Here is a 20,409-nt window from a genome sequence, read left to right as displayed (position 1 = left end):
TGAGTAGAGCTCGAATTTCAAGCAAGAATTTCATTGTCATATCTGGGACACATGACAATAAACTCAAATCAATAAACTTGATTTGAGCTGCTACTCGTGGAAAAAAAGCTGTTTTTATGTCTGGCTGTAGCAGCTTTGACAGTCCGGAATCGCCTTCCAGAGGGAAGTGATTCAGAGTTCGTGGCCAGGGTGAGAGGGATAATCTCACCCGCTCTCTTCCTGGCCCTTACAGTGTACAGTTCATCAATGGAGGGAAGGTTACAGCCAATAACTTTCTCAGCTGATCGGACGATGTATAAAAATGTGCATGCCTTTTATATGCTGAAGAGAAAACTGAAGGGGAGTAGCCCCCAAAACAAGCATAAGCTAAAGATGGCTGTAATACCAGAGCATCACCAGAGAATACACCTAGCAACTGGTGATGTCCATGCATCTCAGACTTCAAGCAGTCATTGCATACAAAGGGTATGCACCAAAATACTAAACATGACATCTTCATTTACATTAAATTGTTGTGTCCCAAACAATATGGTGCCCTGAAATGGGGGTCTATGTATAAATACTGCTGTATTTTCTAAACGGTGAAACCAAAATGTGTAAAAATGGCCTTTATTAAAATCTGACAATGTGCACTTCATCCACATGTGAATTTTTTCTATTACAAATCTCAAATTGTGGAGTACAGAGGCAAAGAAATAAATGATAGGTCTTTGTCCCAAACATTATGGAGGGCACACTAGAATAGTAGCTTTTAAGAGACTTTTAAATAATCACATGACCAAGAGAATGGAGGGATATGGATCATGTGCATGCAGAGAAGATTAGCTTATCTTGGCATCAGGTTAGGCTCAGTCACTGCGGGCTGAAGGGCCCACTCCTCTGCTGTGCTGTTGTATGTTTTTATACGGAAGGTTGTTTAACAAGAGACCAATTTAAGTGTTGACTTGTGGTCTGTATGCAGTTTATGGCGCCAAGGTGGTTTCCTTTATGCCAGCAGGAATAGGTTACGAGTGATTATGATGATTAGTAAGCATTTGGCACAAGTCTGCACAGGATGTGGTTTATGGGGCAGATATTGAACTAAATATGGGTGTCGACCAACAAAATAGATGTCGCACCACACAGGTGATCTGAGGGTAGCGAAATAAGCAGGTTTCAAACAACGAGAGCTGTTTCACATAAAGACCTTGCAGTAAATTAAGTTCACTTTAGTATGAATATTAGTTTTGATTAGTACAGATGTCAGTGGTTATGGGAAGAAGTGATTGAATGGCGGAGTAGACTTGATGGGTCGAATGGCCTTATCTGCACCTATCACATGATCTTATGAATATTGATTTCTTTAACTTCAAGTAATCCTTGTATCCCCTGTCTCCCCGACCCTCCTCCACCCTATTTGTTGTACTAGTTTCACTGTTTGTCACCATTATGCTGAGTGGGCTCCACATTGGCTGTTGGTTTATGCTTCAGTATTTAACTTTTTGTTTCACTCGTTATCATTCATTTATTCTACCCTTAAACAGCCTCACAATACACCCGTCTGAAGAAGGCTCAACCCGAACACATCACCACGATTTTGTCTTTTTGTATCTATCTTTAGAAAAAACTAAACTAAACCTTGATCTATAGTTCGCCATTGATTTTTTGCTTAGATATTCAGGCCCTTTCATTGAGTCTTGACGATCCCCATATGCTACCAACTACCTACAAGTTTTACCAAAGCAATTAACCTACAAACCTGTACAGCCACTGGAGCCCACACGGGGAGAACGCACAATCTCCATACTGACAGCACCAGCAGTCGGGATCAAACCCGGGTCTTTGGCACTACTAGGCAGCTACTCCAATGTTGCACCACTGTGCCGCTCCTTAATGGAAGTGATGTAGGTTCATCATTATTTGCAGGCAAACTTTGGACCTATTTTGCAGATTACCTTTGATGGTGGAATACAAGTTCTGACAAAGTAAACTAATTGCAATAATTTGCCTTAATGCTGATTGCAGTTACATTACTATCTCAGTAGATAGCACACTTTTAAATCTCTGCTAATTGCTTGATTAAGATGTCGGGCTTTATTACTAATTTAATCCCTTCTTTACTATATAATGACCATTTAACTCTAACTGGGAACAAACTGTGAGGTTACAAGGATAAGCAAGTCATCAATCAGGCTTGCACTATGCCCAAAGCCCTCCAAAGACGGCAAAGGTTCACCTGTCTTTTCAAAGTACATTTATTAGTGTAGAAGAAGTGAGACCAGTGTTGCCATCTGAAATTGCTAACAACCAGAAATTAGTCTTGTTCCATTGCTGGACAAAATCTCCCTTGATATTTAGTTTCATTTAGAGATACAATCCTTCAGCCCACTACAGTAGGCCCTGAACCAGTGGGCATATTTCAGTTTAGTTTAATTTAGAGAAACAGTGTGGAAACAGGCCTTTCGGCCCACTGAGCCCGTGCTAACCACCGATACCCATATACTGACTTTATCCTACACACTGGCGACAATTTACAATTTGTACCAAAGCCAATGAACCTATACACCTGTACGTCTTTGGACTGTGGGAGGATACTGGACCACCCGAGAAAAACCCACGCAGGTCAAGGGAAAACGTACAGAACGTGCCAAGCTCCACACGGAGAGCACTCATAGTCAGGATCGAACATGGGTCTCTGGTGCAGTGAGGCAGCAAATCTATTGCTGCGCCACTATGCCGTCCCGTGCCACATCCATGGAGATCATGGATAGGTGATGTTCGTGTGGGGAAAAAGTCTGAAGTAGGGTCCTGGCACGATCCATTATCTCCTGCGATGCTGCCTGACCAGCTGAGATGCTGCAGCACATGGCGTTCTTTTAGTTGCTACAGGAAGAAAGGAATTCCTTCTCATCAGGCACCATTGAATCACGTCGTAAATCACTTCATTGCACGATGTGAATGTTGGTATTTTGTTGCTTTTGCAGAATCTGCGAGTCTATACCATCAACGGGACGGACTTCACCACCCGCTCTGCAAAAACAATCGTGGGAAGACAGATGCAGAAGTTCCTACTGGTCGATGGAGACAGGGCGGCATCTGGATCTTATAGGTAAACTGACCTGGCCAAGAGGAGTTCCGGGGTAGAGTTTATACCCGACTTTCACATAACCCATGCATCTACTATCTGACCGAAGATAGACACCAAAAGCTGGAGTAACTCAGCAGGACAGGCAGCATCTCTGGAGAGAAGGAATGGGTGACGTTTCGGGTCGAGATGCTGCCTGTCCTGCTGAGTTACTCTCCAGAGATGCTGCCTGTCCCGTGGAGTTACTCCAGCTTTTTGTGTCTACAGTTTAAACCAGCATCTGCAGTTCCTTCTTGCACATGTTTATCTGACCGCCAGACTGTCACATTGTCCACTCCTTGTGCGAGCGAGGCCACATCTTACCCATTCTCCGTGAAACAAATTCTGTCGAATTTAGTTTAGTTTAGTTTAGTTTGTTGTCACGTATACCGAGGTACAGTCAAAACCTTTTGTGTTGTGCACTAACCAGTCAATGGAAAGACAATACATGATTACAATCGAGCCATCTATAAAGGGAATAATGTTTAGTGCAAGATAAAGTCAAGTAAAGTCAGATTAAAGATTCTCCACTGATAGATACCAGATGGTAGCTCAGGACAGCTCTAGATGTTGATGGGATGCTTCCGATTGGATTTATCAATTAGCAGAAATCTATGGCTGTATAAACAAGTTATGCACAAAAGAACACAAAGTGCTGGGGTAACAACGGGTCTGGAGAACATGGATAAATCACATTTTGGGTCGGGACCCATCTACATTAGTTTTACCTGCCTGTGCTTGACCCATATCTCTCTAAACCTATCCAATACACGAACCTGTGTAAATGTTTCGATGGCACCTGCCTCAACTACCTCAACAACGGAAGCTCTTTCCATACACCCACCACCCTTTGTGTAAAATAGTTACCCTAATGTTCCTATTAAACCTTTTCCTCCTCTGTTTAAGCATATGCCCTCTGGTCCTCGATTACCCTACTCTGTGCAAAAGACTGCATTTACCCTATTTATTCAGCTCATGATCTATTCCTCTCATGCTCAATTAGTTTGACTTGGCATCATGTTCAGCACAGACATTGTGGGCCAAAGGGCCTGTTGTGCTGAACTGTTCAATATTTTATATCCTGTAACTACACCAAATTGTGTTTTGTTCCTTTTAGCTTTACCTGGACCGCGTCTCGACTCGATCGCAACATCATCACGGTGCTTTCTGGCCAAGCCGTGGAAATATTTGACAATCAGTTCAGAGAGCTCTTGCACTTTTCTAAGCCGGTCAACTTGCAGCAACTGAACTTGGCCCCGGAGGAGGAGCCGCCGGAGCTCGTCCAACCCGTGGTCACCATCACGGCAGAGCAGACGGCCGCGATCGCCAAGAAGCTCATCAACCCGAAATACGCCCTGGTAAAGGCCAACAACATGGGCTCTCTGTCCTCGGAGAAGAAAGCTGACTCAAATGGCGCTGACAAGAAGGAATTGGGAGCTCCTGCCAAAGCACAAAGAGCGGCAGAGGAAGGCCCTTACATCCACCCAGCTCTGGTCAACATGCCCAAGGTCAACATGTTCCATTATCTGCCCACTTATGTGGAACTCCCGCCGGAGGAGAATCAGCAGCAGAAGGTCAAGGCGAGCAAACGCGTTTCTGGTCAACGCAACGCTGCCAAAGCGTGCAAGGCCAGCGCGGATTCCTCTCAGCAAGCAGCGCGGCAAAAGAAGACGGCTTGTGAAAGCCCCGACCCGGCCCAGCCGGAAACTTCGACCGAGGGAAAAGATCCAAATCAAAATCTCTCGCAGGAAGAAGGAGAGACCCAGGACGCAGAAAACGGATGGGAGCTAGAGTTAACGTCGGAGGCTGAAATGGAGGTGCCGGAGGTTAAGGAGAAACCATCTGCAGCCTGGGGCAAAAAGAAGGTTACGATGACAGAAGGTCCCAGTGGAAATGTGAACCATCCCGAAGAAGAAGAAGAAGAAGAAGAAGAAGAAGAAGGAGATCAAACGATAGTCACTGACACCATGCAGGTAGATCCTGAAGCAACGACGGATGGACTAGATGGTGAGGAGCTAGTAGATGGTGTCTTAGATGTCTCGGATGGAGAGGAAAGCGACACAGAAGAGGCGCTTGCAAGTAACGAGGGTGAAAGCGAGGATGTTATTGAATGCATAGGAGTAGACCCCGATCAGAATGCTCTTCCAGGGGAGGAGAATGAGGCGCGTCTAAAAGATGAATGCCCATCCAACTCCTCCACAAATGACACTCCCGACTGGAATACAGACAGCAGCTCCCTCCGCGAGCAATCCATTGCTTCGTCTGATTCTGATGACTACTATGACTGTGTCTACGCCACAGCCCATAGAAAAATGTCCAGCCCGGTGATAAGCCAGGACAATAATCAAGCGGCCATCCAGGAAGAGAACAACATTTACGGCCAAGGCATCTTTGGCAGGCCCTTGAATGATTTCAAAGAACATTCTCACTCAATGAATGACATGCAGGACTGTAAAATATCGGAACATAAAAGTTTAGAAGCTTTCTTCAATTACAAAGACAACACAAGGAGGAGGGCGCTTAATAAACTAAAAGTCTCGTTGGAAATAAATTATCTAGATAAATTCAAGGTAACACTTTTCTATTTGGAGAGTACTTTTAGCTTGTGTTGTTAAATTGCTCATCAAATGTATTAATATCAAGGCATACGTACTCATGATGAGTCCCGACCCGAATCAACTTTGTCATTGGGTGGTCATAGTTAGAGTATGAGTGGACCTTTCAAAGGGGAACACAAAGTAGATGTAGAAGGAGTTGGCATTTGATTTATCGATCTTCCTCTCTTCCCCTTTCCCTTCTGCTCTACCTATTGCACTAGAATTTGAAATAATTGTATCTGCATATATATATCCATATAGAGTATAGGAATGCATGAGCTGTCATGGGTTGGCATATAGAATTGCTTGTATCAGTTGTACTTGAGTTTGAACTGACTGTACCTATGCCTGGTATATTCAGGTAGGAGATAAGGCAGGAGAATGGTGTTGAGAGGAAATATTAGATCAGCCATGATCGAATGGCAGAGCAGTCTCGATGGGCTGAATGTGCCTAATTCCGCTCGTGTATCTTATGGTTTTATAATCCGATCTGATTGAATACTGTACAAAACAAAACTTTTCACTGTACCTCGGTACATGTGACAATAATAGACCAAAACCTAAATAAATAAATTTAAGATGTTACTGACCTGGAAATCACTGATAATTGGTGTAGTCCTGGTGAGGGTGGGACGTTACACAGCAGGTCTTAATAAGGTCATGTGATAGGAGTAGAATTGGGCCATTCGGCCCATCAAGTCTACACCGCCATTCAATCATGGCTGATCTATCTTCCCCTCTTAACCCCATTCTCCTGCCTTCTCCCCATAACTGACACCGTTACTAATCAAGAATGCAAGGTATGGATGCTCTATTGCCCTGTGCTTAGAAAGGATTGGGGTTCAATGGCAGTAACCAAGCCCTGGTCACCCACACACAGTATAACAAGAAGTTGATTGGCCTTGAACATATATTTAAGGTGAGTAAAATGTATAAAGCTATGAGAGGTATAGATGGGGTAGACAGGACTTTTTTCCCAGGATGCAAACATCAAATACTAGAGGGCGTTGCTTTAAGGTGAGAGGGACAAAGTTGTTAGGAGATATGCAGGGCAAGTTTGTTTTTTTAGCAGGTGGTGAGTGTCTGGAGCACACTGCCAGAGGTGATGGCTGAGATAGATATGATAGTTGCGCTTAAGAGTCTTTGGAATAGGCATGTGGATATGCAGAGAATGGAGGTAAGATGTAGAAACAACGAACTACAAATGCTGGTTGAGCAAGGAAAGTCACAAAATGCTAGAATAACTCAACGGGCCAGGCAGCCTGAAGAAGGGTCCCAACCCAAACGGAGATGAGTTGATCCTGGCATCATGTTCAGCACTGACATTGTGAGCCAAGGGGCCTGTTCCTGTGCTTCACTGCTCTCCATTTCTATGGTGGCCCCTTTAAATGTTTAATATTATGAGAGGCATAAATAGGGCAGAAAGTCAGGAGTTTTTCCCCAGGATGGAATAAACAAATATTAGAGGGCATAGCTTTGAGATGATAGGGCCAAAGTTCAAAGGAGATATGTGGGGCAAGTTTTTTTTTTTTTTGCTGCCAGGGGTGGTGGTTGAGGCAGATACGATAGTGCCATTTGAGAGACTTTTGGATAGGCACGTGGATATGCAGGGAATGGAGATGAGATGTAGAATTCGAAGGAATTGCAAACGCTGGTTTACCAAGGAAAGTCAGAAAATGCTAGAATAATGGGTCAGAGAGCCTCTCCGGAGACCATGAAGGAGACACTGGGTTGGTTGGTGCTGGTTTTTCCTTGAGCATTGGAGGCTGAGGGCTGATCATATCAAGGTTTATAAAAATCACAAGAGGCATTGATGGGAGAGATAGACACAGACTTTATCCTAGGGCAGAGGAGTCTAAACCTAGAGGGCAAGTGGGGTAGAACAGTGGCATTGCTAGTAGATCTGCTGCCACACAGCACCAGAGATCCGGGTTCGATCCTGACCATGGGTGCTGTCTGTGCGGAGTTTGTACGTTCTCCCTGTGACCGTGTGGGTTATCTCTGGCTGCTCTGGATTCCACCCCACATTCCAAAGACGTACAGATTTGTAGGTTAATTGTTTTTTGTAAATTGCCCCTAGGGTGTAGGCTGGGATGACATAGTACTGTACAGGTGCTTGATGCTAGGCATGGACTCAGTGGGCCAAATGGCCTGTTTCCACGCTGTATCTCTAAACTAAACTAAATGAGAATACAATCTTCATTACTCTTATCATTTTCTTGACCTCAGAATTAAATATATGATTAAATTCTGTAGGCCAATTCACGATAGCGAATTAGGCTTTCTTCCAGACTGTATTTTTCCAATCCAACAATGGTTCCTGTATAAAGATGGACCATTATAGAAAATCCCTCATTTCCTTTTCTTGATCAATTCATTTTTACATTTGACAGATATTATTGTTTTTTTCACACTTGCTGTGCTGTTCATATTGGCAAACTGTAATGCAGCACATCTGGCAGAGCTGCTGCCTCACAGCACCTGAAACCCGGGTTCGATCCTGACCTCGGGTGCTGCCTGTTTCGGGTTGGCAACTTCTCCATGCGACCGCGTAGGTTTCCACCGGGATACTCCGGTTTCCTCCCTCATCCAAAAGGCGTGTGGGTTTGTAGGTCAATTGGCCCATGTAAATTGTCACTAGTTCGTAGGGATGCATAAATGGGATGACATAGAACTAGTGTGAGCAGGTGATCGATGGCCAGTGTGGACTCGGTGGGCTCAAGGGCCTATTTCCATGCTGTATCTCTAAACTAAACTAAAGAAGAGTTTTGACTTTTGGGTACCGATCAAGATATCCTCCAGAAGTTGGCTAAACTTGACCTCGGGTGCTAACTGTGTGGAGTTTGTGTATTAGGACCCTAGACTGCAGGCTTCCCCATAGTTGGATGATCAGCCATGATCATATTGAATGGCGGTGCAGGCTCGAAGGGCCGAATGGCCTACTCCTGCACCTATTTTCTATGTTTCTATAGAATGTTGGTGTTGATAAAAGACACAAAGTGCTGGAGTAACTCAGCGGGTCAAGCAGTATGAGTAGGAAAGAACTGCAGATGCTCGTTTAAATCGAAAGTAGACATAAAATGCTGGGGTAACTCAGCAGGTCAGGCAGCATCTCCGGAGAGAAGGAATGGGTGACGTTTTGGGTCGAGACTCTTCTTCAGGTCGATGGTTGGACAAAGGGCAGAGATAATGTGACAAAGGTTGTGAGATAAGGAAAGGTGAAGTGAGAATTGTGAAGCCAGAGGAAAGAATATGGGTGGAAGGCAAAGGGGGAGGGGAGAAATGGGTGTGAATCCAGGTGGGGGACAGGGAAGGGAGGTGGTAGGGTGTAGAAGTAAGGGGGTACAAGGAGAAGAGGGGGATGTTGGTTAGTTACTTAAATTTGGAGAATTAACTGTTCAAACAGTTGGGTTGTAAGCTGGTCAAGTGGAACATGAGACGCTGTTCCTCCAGTTTGCATGTGGCCACACTTTGGCAGTGGAGGAAGCCCAGGACAGAAAGGTCAGTAAGGGAATGGGAAGATAAATTAAAATGGTTAACACCCGGGAGATCCAGTAGACCTTGGCAGACCGAGCACAAGTGTTTGGTGAAAGGGTTGCCAAGTCTACACTTGGTCTCGCTGATGTACAGGAGGCCACATCGTGAATACAAGATACAGTAGATGAGGTTGGAGGAGGTGCATGTGGACCTCTGTCTCACCAGGAAGGACTGCTGTGGTCCCTAGATGGATGTGAGGGAGGAGGTATAGGGACAGGTGTAAAATCTACTGCGAATGTTGGGGAAAGTACCTGGGGAGTGGATGGTTTGATTGGGTAATGATGAGTGAAACGAGAAGTTGCAGCGGGAGCAGTCTCTGTGGAAGGCGGACATCGATGGAGATGGGATGATGTGACTGGTGGTGGGATCACATTGGAGATGATCAACAAATTAACATTAACATAGGGGCTTTTCAATCGAAAGATGAGGAATTTTAAAATTGGGATGATATTTCGTTGGTTCTTGTGTTGGTCAGTGCTGAGACCACTAAATGCATCTATATGTTGTGGGGCAATTCTTAGTTGGGGGGACAAATGGTGGAGGGCAGGGATTTGTGGCAGGTCCCGGTGGGGAAGATGGATATTAGCTTCCCAGCATAGCAGTGGGGAAGGCAGGCATCCATGCCAAGTTCCAGCAAACAGGTGGGAAAACCAGATCCAACTTCCGAGTTGTGCACAGTGGCATGAAGTCAGTCTGAAGAAAGGTCCCGACCCGAAACGTTACCTATTCATGTTCTCCAGAGATGCTGCCTTGAGAACCTGGATGGGCCAAATAGGACACTAGCTAGTTGGCCAACTCGATGTTAAAGTAGAACACAGGCGTAATGAACTGCAGTACCACCTCCGGTCGAACACCTTTATTATGCTTGCCTGCTCTCTGTAGACCCACTCTCTTCTACATGTGCTGTCTTCTATAGACAGCACAAACCAACCCCGGCATTCCCACTCTCTCTCTCTCTCTATATCCCCTCCCCCACCCAAGTGGCACCAGCTTCTCGTTTTCACCCAACAAACAGCTAGTATCCTTTGGTACACAAAAAAGCTGGAGAAACTCAGCGGGTGCAGCAGCATCTATGGAGTGAAGGAAATAGGCAACGTTTCGGGCCGAAACCCTTCTTCGGCCCGAAACGTTGCCTATTTCCTTCGCTCCATAGATGCTGCTGCACCCGCTGAGTTTCTCCAGCTTTTTTGTTTACCTTCGATTCTCCAGCATCTGCAGTTCCTTCTTAAACAGCTAGTATCCTTTATCATTGTTACTTTTTAAAGAATCATTGTTTATCTCTTCCTATCCCTGATAGAGGGTCTCGACCCACTCACCCATCCCTTCTGAGATTATTTGGTTATTCCGCCTGGTTGGATCAACACAAACCAGCGGAAATCCAAGTCTTGCTCCATTGTGCTTAACGTAGGCACCCAATGCATTGAATAACAAGAATTTATCTTTCATTGTGTTGATTTGGCCGCCTGGGATTACACAGGCTCATCATTGTTAACGAGCAAAGCAAAATACAAAAGATTTTCAGATGGCCAGGCTTGAGTTAGAAAATACAGTCAGTAACATGAACTTCAAATATTTATTTTTTCTCTTCAATGTATCTTCTTAATAGCAGTATATTCTTAATTGTGCCTTTATCTTCATATATACAAGCAAGATATTTAGTTCATTTTTTGGTGGTGGACAGAAATTTAAAAAAAAATTCATCTAGTAGAAACAAGGAACTGCAGATGCTGGTTTCTTTTTTAAAAAGACACAAAGTGCTGGAGTAACTCAGTGGGTCAGACAGCATCTTAGCAGCTGAAGACGGGTTTAGGTTAGGAAGGAACTGCAGATGCTGGTTTATACTGAAAATAAAGACAAGATGCTGGAGTAACTCAGCGGGTCAGGCAGCATCTCTGGAAAAAAAAGAATGAGTGACGTTTTGGGTGGACCTTTTTCTCCAGAGATGCTGCCTGACCTGCTGAGTTAGTCTGACAAAGGGTCTCGACCCGAAACGTTGCCTATTTCCTTCGCTTCATAGATGCTGCCTCACCCGCTGAGTTTCTCCAGCATTTTTGTCTACCTTCGATTTTCCAGCATCTGCAGTTCCTTCAGCACTTTGTGTTTATCTCTAGTGTAGTTTATTTTATTATTGTCACATGTACCAAGGTACAGTGAAATGGTTTTTGTTGTATGACAATAGACAATAGGTGCAGGAGTAGGCCATTTGGCCGTTCGAGCCAGCACCGCCATTCAATGGGATCATGGCTGATCATCCCCAATCAGTACCCTGTTCCTGCATTCTCCCCATATCCCCTGACTCTGCTATTTTTAAGAGCCCTATCTAGCTTTCTCTTGAAAGTATCCAGAGAACCTGCCTCCACTGAGGCAGAGAATTCCACAGACTCACCATTCTCTGTGAGAAAAAGTGTTTCCTCGTCTCCGTTCTAAATGGCTTACTCCTTATTCTTAAACTGTGGCCCCTGGTTCTGGACTCCCCCAACATCGGGAACATGTTTCCTGCCTCTAGCGTGTCCAAGCCCTTAACAATCTTATATGTTTCAATATGTATGCTATCCAGTCAGCAAACAGACTATACATGATTGCAATCAAGGCATCCCCAGTGTACACAACAGGGTAAAGGGTATAACGTTTAGTACTAGATATAGTCCAATTAAAGTTTTCAGGTCTCCAGTGAGGTAGATGGGAGGTCAGGCGCTGCTCTCTAGTTGGAGAGAGGAAGGTTCAGTTGCCTGATAACAGCTGTGGAGAATCTGTCCCTCAGTCTGGTCCAAACCCAAGTGGGAATGTGGGCAACCCCTGTCTAATTTCAGTACAGCATTATCTACAGTCAACATCTACCCAAAACATCACCTATCCTTGAGCTCAAGGGAGGCTGCCTGACCCATTGAGTTACTCCAGCACTTTGTGTAATTCTTGCATCTTCTGTCTAAATGTAAACTTAATCTTGACATTAAAAATGCTGCATGTTTTAGTTGGATCAGGCTGCAACACTTGATAATAGTTATTTTCATTTTAGCATAAGCATGGAGAAAATAGGATACTCATTTCTTTAACTAACATATCGTTAAGCACCTGCCACATAATGGCTTTACAAAGAATGAAGAGATGGTGGAGTTTAACTTCAAAGTAAGGTGATTGCAGTCATTAGAGCAAATGATCAACACATGATTAGCTTCTGCTTGTAATCAGTGGCTGTCAAGTCATTCAGAAAGGTACACAAAATTGCTGGAGAAACTCAGCGGGTGCAGCAGCATCTATGGAGCGAAGGAAATAGGCGACGTTTTGGGCCAAAACCCTTCTTCAGACTGATGGGGGGTGGGGGGGAGAAGGAAGGAAAAAGGGAGGAGGAGGAGCCCGAGGGCGGGGGGATGGGAGGAGACAGCTCGAGGGTTAAGAAAGGGGAGGAGACAGCAAGGGCTAGCAAAATTGGGAGAATTCAACGTTCATGCCATCAGGACGCAAGCTGCCCCGGCGGAATATGAGGTGCTGTTCCTCCAATTTCCGGTGTTGCTCACTCTGGAACTTTGCCAGCACATTTATCCAAGAAGGGACGCAACACAGTGGCAAAGCGATATAGCTGCTTCATATCGCCAGAGACTTGGGTTTGATTCCGGCCTCGAGTGCTAATCTGAGTGCAGTTTGCACATTCTCCTTGTGACCACATGGCTTTTCCTTCAGCATGCAAGTTTGTAGGTTGATTGGCATCTGTCAATTTGCCACTAGTGTGTAGGGTGATCACTGTTTGGCAAGGACTTAGTGGATCAAAGGGCTTGTTTCCACATTGTATCTCTAAACTAAACAACGGAAGATTCTAGTTATAATCTACCATCACTCCTAATCTCTGTGTAATTTAGAAGATTTTTTTAATGTTAAATTGCGTAGGAAGGAACTGCAAATTATGGTTTATACTGAAGATAGACACAAAGTGATCATAAGCATCTGATACGAATAAAATTAGGCCATTCGGCCCATCAGGTCTACTCTGCCATTGAATCATAGGTGATCTATCTCTCCCTCCTAACCCCATTCTCCTGCCTTCTCCCCAAAGCCTCTGACACCCATACTAATTAAGAATCTATCTATCTCTCTGCCTTAAGTATATCCTTCCTAAAATTTCCTTCCTAAAAGAACATCCTTTAATTCTGAGGCTATGACCTCTAGTCCTAGTTTCTCCTACTAGTGGAAACATTCTCTCCACATCCACTCTATCCAAGCCGGAGTGCTGGAATATCTTAGTGGGTCAGGCAGCACCTCTGTAGAAAAAGGATGGGTGACATTTTGGGTTGGAACCATTCGGCCCTTCTGTTATAAATCTGATCATCCAACTCAATTTTTAAACTAATCCCCTTTAACATCATTAAATATAGCCTGCTAAAAGTTATAACCAATTCTTTATTGTAAAGGATTCCCCCATTCCAACTAAGCGGGATCAATCTTCCTCATCTAGCCTGTCCAATGGTTTTCATTCATAAGATCCCCCTCTCAATCTTAATATATAAACGTTTTATAAGACAGTTATCCCAGCACACCGTGGCGCAGTTAGTAGAGCTACTGTCTCACAGCGCCAGAGATCCAGGTTTGATCCTGACCTCGGGTGCTAGTGTGTGTGGAGTTTGCACTTTCTCCCTGCAACCATGTGGGTTTCCTCAGGTGCTCTGGTTTCATCCCACATCCCAATGACGTGTGGGTTTGTAGGTTATTTGTCCTCTGCGTGTAGGGAGTGGATGGGAGAGTGGGATAATATAGAATTAATGTGAATGGGTGATGGATGGAAGGTGTGGGCTGAATCGCCTGTTTCCATGCTGTATCCTTAAACAAAACTAAATATTGTATACAGACCATTGGGTTAACATGGAATGAAAACACTGCAAAAAAAAAAGGCATTTTCAAGCTTTTTTTGAACGTGTCACTAACAAGTATAGATGGGACATTTTTATTGGCATGAGCAAGTTGGGCCGAAGGGCCTGTTTCTGTGCTGTATGACTATTCATGAAAATTACTCTTGAGAAGATTACCTGCTTTAACCACTGCAGTCTTCTTAATAACTCGCCTTATTTGCATTTCCATATTTATATATTGCCTTCAACTTTGTACAGCATCGGCAATACGATGACGAAAAATAAATTAGACTAAACCTGTCGGAAATTCATTAAGAAAACATTTGATTTCTGTGTAATCAGTGACAGTTCCATGTATCTAAAGGTTCGGTTGGATAAATATTGAGTCGAGATTACTACTATTAATGCCTTTGATGACCTGTATAGACTGACAAAGAATTGAATGGGCTGCGAGCTGATGTCATTGGGGTGTGGTTGTTGTGTTAAAAGATTGTAGTTTACTAATCTATGTGGCTGCCAGGGAATATTCTGTGTATGTTTCCACAACAGTGACAATTGAAAAGAGACTGGCCCTTCTAACCTGGCATAAGCAACTGCAAGTAACGTCTTATGCAGCTGCAACATGACTTGCCGACTTTTATACTCAACATCTGGGCGGCACAGTGGTGTAGTAGCAGAGTTGCTGCCCCACAGCGCCAAGTTCGATCTTGACCTCGGGTGCTGTCTGTGTGGAGTTTGCACGTTCTCCATGTGACCATGTGGGTTTCCTCCGGATGCTCCGGTTTCCTTCCACGCCCCAAAGACGTAAATTGACCTCAGTAAATTAACCCTAGTGTGTAGTGGGATACACTAGTTTAAACGGGTGATCAATGGTCGGCATGGACTTTGTGGGCAGAAGGGTCTGTTTCGTAAGTTCATCAGTGATAGTCGCAGAATTAGGCCATTCGGCACATTAAGTCTACTCCGCCATTCAATCACGGCTGATCTATTTTTCCCTCTTAAACCCCATTCTCCTGCCTTCTCCCCATAGCCCCAGACACCCGTGCAAATCAAGAATCTATCAATCTCTGCTATAAAAATATCCATTGCTAAAAAAAACCACACCAACTGATGAAGCCAAGTATATTATATGACATCTTTACCACCCTTTCACCTTTTGTTACCACTTTAAAAATGATTCTATTCACCGTTTGACAAAAAGTTACAAGTTGAATAGCAATTTCCATTTTGCAAAATTGATGAAGTTATAATGATACCTTTGTAAGCGGAAAAAATTCCAAGAAAGATTGAATTGATTGAAAAATACAGCATTGAAACCGGCACACCGAGTCCATGCTGACCATCGATCACCTGTTCACACTAGCTCGATGTTATCCCACATTCTCATTCACACTCTACACATTAGGAGCAATTTTACAGAGGGCCAATTAAACAACAAACCCGCATGTCTTTGGGTTGCGGGACGAAACCCGCATGGTCACAGGGAGAACTTGCAAACTCCACACAGACAGCACCCGAGGTCAGGATTAAACCTGGGTCTCTGCGGCAGCCGAGCCACTGTTAGGATTGTGTTACCTGGAAAGAGAGCCCGACTGATCATCCCAGGCATTATGATGAAAATCATCGGCAGCATCTTGAGATAACTTGCTAGTATGGCACCACCCTTGACGTGGCTCAGATTCTTTGCCGCTAGTGATCGTTGAACAATAACCTAAGACATAAAAATAATTTTCTGTTGATTTACTTGCAATTGGAGACTGAGAAAGATATAAACTATTTGGTACCTCAAGCCTGTTCCTCCATTAAATTAGATCAGGATTGACCTATGGTTTAGTTTAGTTTCGAGGTACAGCGTGGAAACGGGCCCTTCGGCCCACTGAGTCCATGCCGACCAGGGATCACCCATGCACCAGCACTATCCTACACACTAGGGACAATTTACAGAACCCAATTAACCTACACACCTGCACATCTTTGGGACGTGGAATGAAATCAGAGTGCCTGGAGAAAACCCACATGGTCACAGGGAGAGCATATAAACTCGGCACAGACAGCACCTGTTGTCAGGATCAAACCCAGATCATTGGCACAGTAAAGCAGCAACTCTATCGCTGTGCCACCATGCCATTCTCCTCAGTTCTCCTGACCCAGACCCTCAGAACCCATGGCATTGCATAAACCATAAAATTCAGTATTTTATTGAGAGGAGTATCATGAGAGGAATTGATCTATCCTTGCCCAGAGTAAGGGAATCGAGGACCAAAGGACAAAGGTTCAAGGTGAAGGGGAAAAGATTTAATAGGAATCTGAGGGGTAACTTTTTCACACAAAGAGTGGTGGGTGTATGGAACAAGCTGCCATATGAGGTAGTCGAGGCTGAGACTATCCCAGCATTTATGAAACAGTTAGACAGGTACATGGACAGGACAGGTTTGGAGGGATACGGACCAAGCGCAGGCAGGTGGGACTAATGTAGCTGGGACATTTGGCTGGAGTGGGCAAGTTGGGCCGAAGGGCCTGTTTCCACACTGTATCACTCCTTCACTCTATGATAGATGAAGGATACAACCTGGAAACAGGCCCTTCGGCGGCCCATCGAGTCGACATTATCAGGACCAAAAACGTTGCCTGCCACACCACCCCTCTAACAAATGTTTCTTCTTTATTGCAGAGAGATAGATACGCTCTGCCCACAGCGAGATCAACAGGCATGTGGGGGCCAAATGCAAACAACTTGAGTTTACAGGCCCATCGCAAAGCCCCAGTGAGTCCTGATCTGGGCAGAAGGCAGACATCCATGCCCATGGCCTCAAGTTTGTTAAACAAAAACTACCAAAAAGTCACGCCCCATTTATTGATCCCACAAGGCTATGAACAGAAGAGATACGACATCAATGACACGGCGGCAAAGTTGGGCGCGGTCAACTCTGCCGTTCAGCGCAGGAATCCCGCCGCTCAGCGCAGGAATCCCTCCGCTGCAGACCCATCTGTCAGTGGCACTATGGGGTACTCGATCTCCAAACTAGCAACAGCCAAGCTCAAGACGCCAGTGAACAGGATGGCACTTGGTTCAGAGTCTTCCCAAAGGGCACTGACCGAGTGACCCCTTGAAGCAGGGGAACTGCTTGGACAACTCGTGGGATCTGGTAACTTGCCCGCCAATATGAAAGCAAAGCTGCCTTGTGGTACAGGTCCGCACCCATTTTCCAGCAACTGGTGGTCCAGCACCTCCTTGAATCTGGACAAAGTTACGAGAGTGCACATGAAACGACCACCCCACCCCCCTGCGTTCCCCCCTGAAAATGTGGTGCCTAGGCCGAGTAAAGCGGACGATCTCAACCTCATTGGAAGTTTGCCCCCCCCCCCCCCCCCCCCCCTGTGTCGCAGTGTCCCCCTGCGGCCAGGGTTCCGGCAAAATGGATAATCTATAAAGTCGAGTTTAGTTTATTATCACATGTCCCGAGTCAAAGCGTTGTTGCGTGCTAACCAGACAGCGGAAAGACAATACATGATTATAATCCAGCCATCCGCAGTGCACAGACACATGATAAAGGGAATATCATGATAACATTTATTGCAAGATAAAGCCAACTGGAATCATAAAGGCTCTAGAACCAAGGGGGCCGGATAATGGGTGGCGGACCTGTACCGTGTATAATAACCGAATGAATGTTAGGTGAAGCATGTTTACATCACCTGATCTGTGCACCAGTACCATGTTGCCAGGATGGTCAAGCCAAAAGTCATGCCAGTCCAGGGAAGGTCTCCATCAACGGGATCCCTGAAGAGGTGCATGGCATCAGTCCTGGGGAGGTGGCAAGTTGTGTTGGCAATAATCTTTCTTGGAACTGCCTTTAGGTATACACTCTCGAGGTTGTGGTACCCTCCAATCTTATTAAAAGCTGCATGAGTAATGTAAATAAAGATTTTATAGAAATTAAAATATCACCACAGTACATATGCTAAAAATTGTCACATTACATTTAGAAGCGCCTGTGGAACTATTCAAGGGTTTGAAGGGCAACCTATCTTGTATCCCCTCTCAGTGCTTATGTGCAATAAATGTGTTGGAAAATACCGTATGGATCAATTGAATTGAATTTAAAGAGACAGCAGAACTAATATGAATAATGGCTAAACTTTCCAGATTATCCATTATGCCGGACCAACAGAGGGCACGGCCTTGGTGGGGACTGAGACACTTCTACCACAGAAGTCGGTTACGGGAATGGATCTGCCGGCTCCAGCCACGCCAGAGTTCCAGAGCCAATGACTAATATGAAGTCAGCCCACACCGATCATCGACCACCAGCTCATATTAGTTATTAGTTGCCCCACTGTTGCATCCACTCTCTGCATACGAGGGGCAATTTTACATGAGGCCAATTAACCTACAAAAACATGCACATCTTTGGGATGTGGGGGGAGGAAACTGGAGCTCCCAGAGGAAACCCACACAGCCACAGGGAGAGCAGGCAAACTCCACACAAACAGCACCCGAGGTCAAGATTGAACCTGGGTATCTGGAGCGCTGTGAGGCAGCAGCTCTCTCTACCAGCTATGCCACTGTGAATGCACAACCCTATTTAAAATGCCTACTAGATTTTTACCCACAAAACGTTTGTCTCGCAAGAGCTTAACATTTTGTTTCTCTCTTGCCGACCAAGATGCCCCATCTAAGTTAGTCCCATTTACCCACATTTGGCCCACATCCTCTAAATCTGTCCTATCCATTTACCTGTCCCATTGATTGATTGAAAGATAGATGCAGCGTGGAAACAGGCCCTTCGGCCCGCTGGGTACGTAGCAACCATTGCTCATCCATTATGTGCCACCCCTGAAAGATTTTATTTTTACCCCTCAGTGAATTGAGTCCTCCCTCACCGTTCCCTCAGAGTCATGCAAGGAACCGATGGTCAAAAGGTACCTGTAATGGTCAGTATCACTGTTCCGATAATCATGACAACTGCTTGAAGTGTATCGGTGTAGATAACTGCGGCTAGACCACCTGAAACCACATCAAATCAGAATTAAATTAACGCCTTCTCCTTAACCTCCTTCATTACCCAACATCATTTAGTTTAGTGTGTAGGAAGGAACTGCAGATGCTGGTTTATGCCAAAGATTGGAGTAACTCAGCGGGTCAGGCAGCATCTCTGGAGGAAAGGAATAGGTGATGTTTCAGGTCGGAACCCTTCTTCAGACAAGGTTACCATTTAGTTCAGTTTAGAAATACAGCGTGGAACCTTTGGCACACCGAGTCCATGCCGACCATCGATCACCCATTCACACCATTTCTTTGTTATCCCACTTTCTCATCCACACCCTACACACTTGGGTACATTTTATTGACCTCTGCAAACCCGCACGTCTTTGAGATGTGGGAGGAAACCAGAGCACCAGGAGGAATATAGAGAATGTGCAAACTCCACACAGACAGCACCCAATGTCAGGATTGCATCCAGAGCTTTGGCGTTGTGAGTCAGCAGCTCAACCAGTTGCACGGTTGTGCCACCCTTGCTTTTATAGTATCTGCTTCAACTACCTCCTCCGGCAGAAGAAAGAGTGCTGGAGTAACTCAGTGGGTCAGGCAGCATCTAAGGAGAGCATGGATAGGTGACATTTCAGGCTGGGACCCTTCTTCAGACTGGGGAAGTCGAAAAAACGTAATCTGAAGAAAGGTCCCGACCCGAAATGTCACCTATCCATGTTCTTCATCGATACTGCCTGACCCGCTGAGTTACTCCAGAACTCTGTGTCTTCTTTTGTAAACCAGTATCTGCAGTTCCTTATTTTTGTCTTATCTGGCAGATCATTCCACATACCCATCACTAAGTGAAAAAGATTCCCCCTCAGGTTTCTATGAAATCTTTCCCTCCTCACCTTAAATTTTAAACCTATGGTTGATTGCCCTGCCCCGAGTAAAATACCAACATATCTATTCTGCATTTTGGTGGATACGGGATACAAATATGCATTTTTCAAAGTGTAGCTCAGGACAGGAACCTGTCTCTGCGTGCCAGTGTAATGCAATGTGCAATGATACATGACATAGTCACAACATTCTTCTGAAGGTCATCTCGTAAAGAATATTCAGCTGACATTAGCATTAAGTACAGGTGGTCATAGAATGAACCAGTTTAAAACAGGTGTACTTTGAATGCTAATGTTGGCTTTAAATCTAACTTTAGAAAAGGAATGCATCATTGTGAAATTTTAAAAGACCTTTTGGCCCAGGTGCGTTCATCAGCTTGTGAGACATGATTCACAGGTTGACATTTCCGATATATGTTAAAGCCTTATGAGGTGTTTCTAAGTCAGTCTGGACTTGATT

The 20,409-nt window shown here is 44.8% G+C and overlaps 2 protein-coding genes across 2 annotated transcripts in view; one reads left to right on the top strand and one right to left on the bottom strand.

Annotated features, from left to right (window-relative positions):
- Window positions 1–17,446, top strand: part of LOC129706977 (protein FAM83G-like) — a 40,884-nt gene extending 23,438 nt beyond the window's left edge. The window contains exons 3-5 of the mRNA XM_055651679.1: window positions 2,964–3,088; window positions 4,221–5,673; window positions 16,747–17,446. Of these exons, the coding sequence (XP_055507654.1) occupies window positions 2,964–3,088; window positions 4,221–5,673; window positions 16,747–17,178 (2,010 nt within the window). The 3' untranslated portion in view covers window positions 17,179–17,446. The remainder of the gene's footprint in view (window positions 1–2,963; window positions 3,089–4,220; window positions 5,674–16,746) is intronic.
- slc5a10 (solute carrier family 5 member 10) overlaps window positions 1–20,409 on the bottom strand; it is a 90,008-nt gene that overhangs the window by 42,018 nt on the left and 27,581 nt on the right. Inside the window, exons 7-9 of the mRNA XM_055651680.1 lie at window positions 19,003–19,083; window positions 17,772–17,977; window positions 15,651–15,786 (exon numbers count right to left, since the gene is read on the bottom strand). Of these exons, the coding sequence (XP_055507655.1) occupies window positions 15,651–15,786; window positions 17,772–17,977; window positions 19,003–19,083 (423 nt within the window). The remainder of the gene's footprint in view (window positions 1–15,650; window positions 15,787–17,771; window positions 17,978–19,002; window positions 19,084–20,409) is intronic.

This window comes from Leucoraja erinacea, chromosome 20 (assembly GCF_028641065.1).
Source record: "Leucoraja erinacea ecotype New England chromosome 20, Leri_hhj_1, whole genome shotgun sequence".
NCBI lineage: Eukaryota > Metazoa > Chordata > Chondrichthyes > Rajiformes > Rajidae > Leucoraja > Leucoraja erinaceus.
Note: the sequence above shows the minus strand (reverse complement) of the source record. Positions and strands in the feature narration are given on the sequence as shown.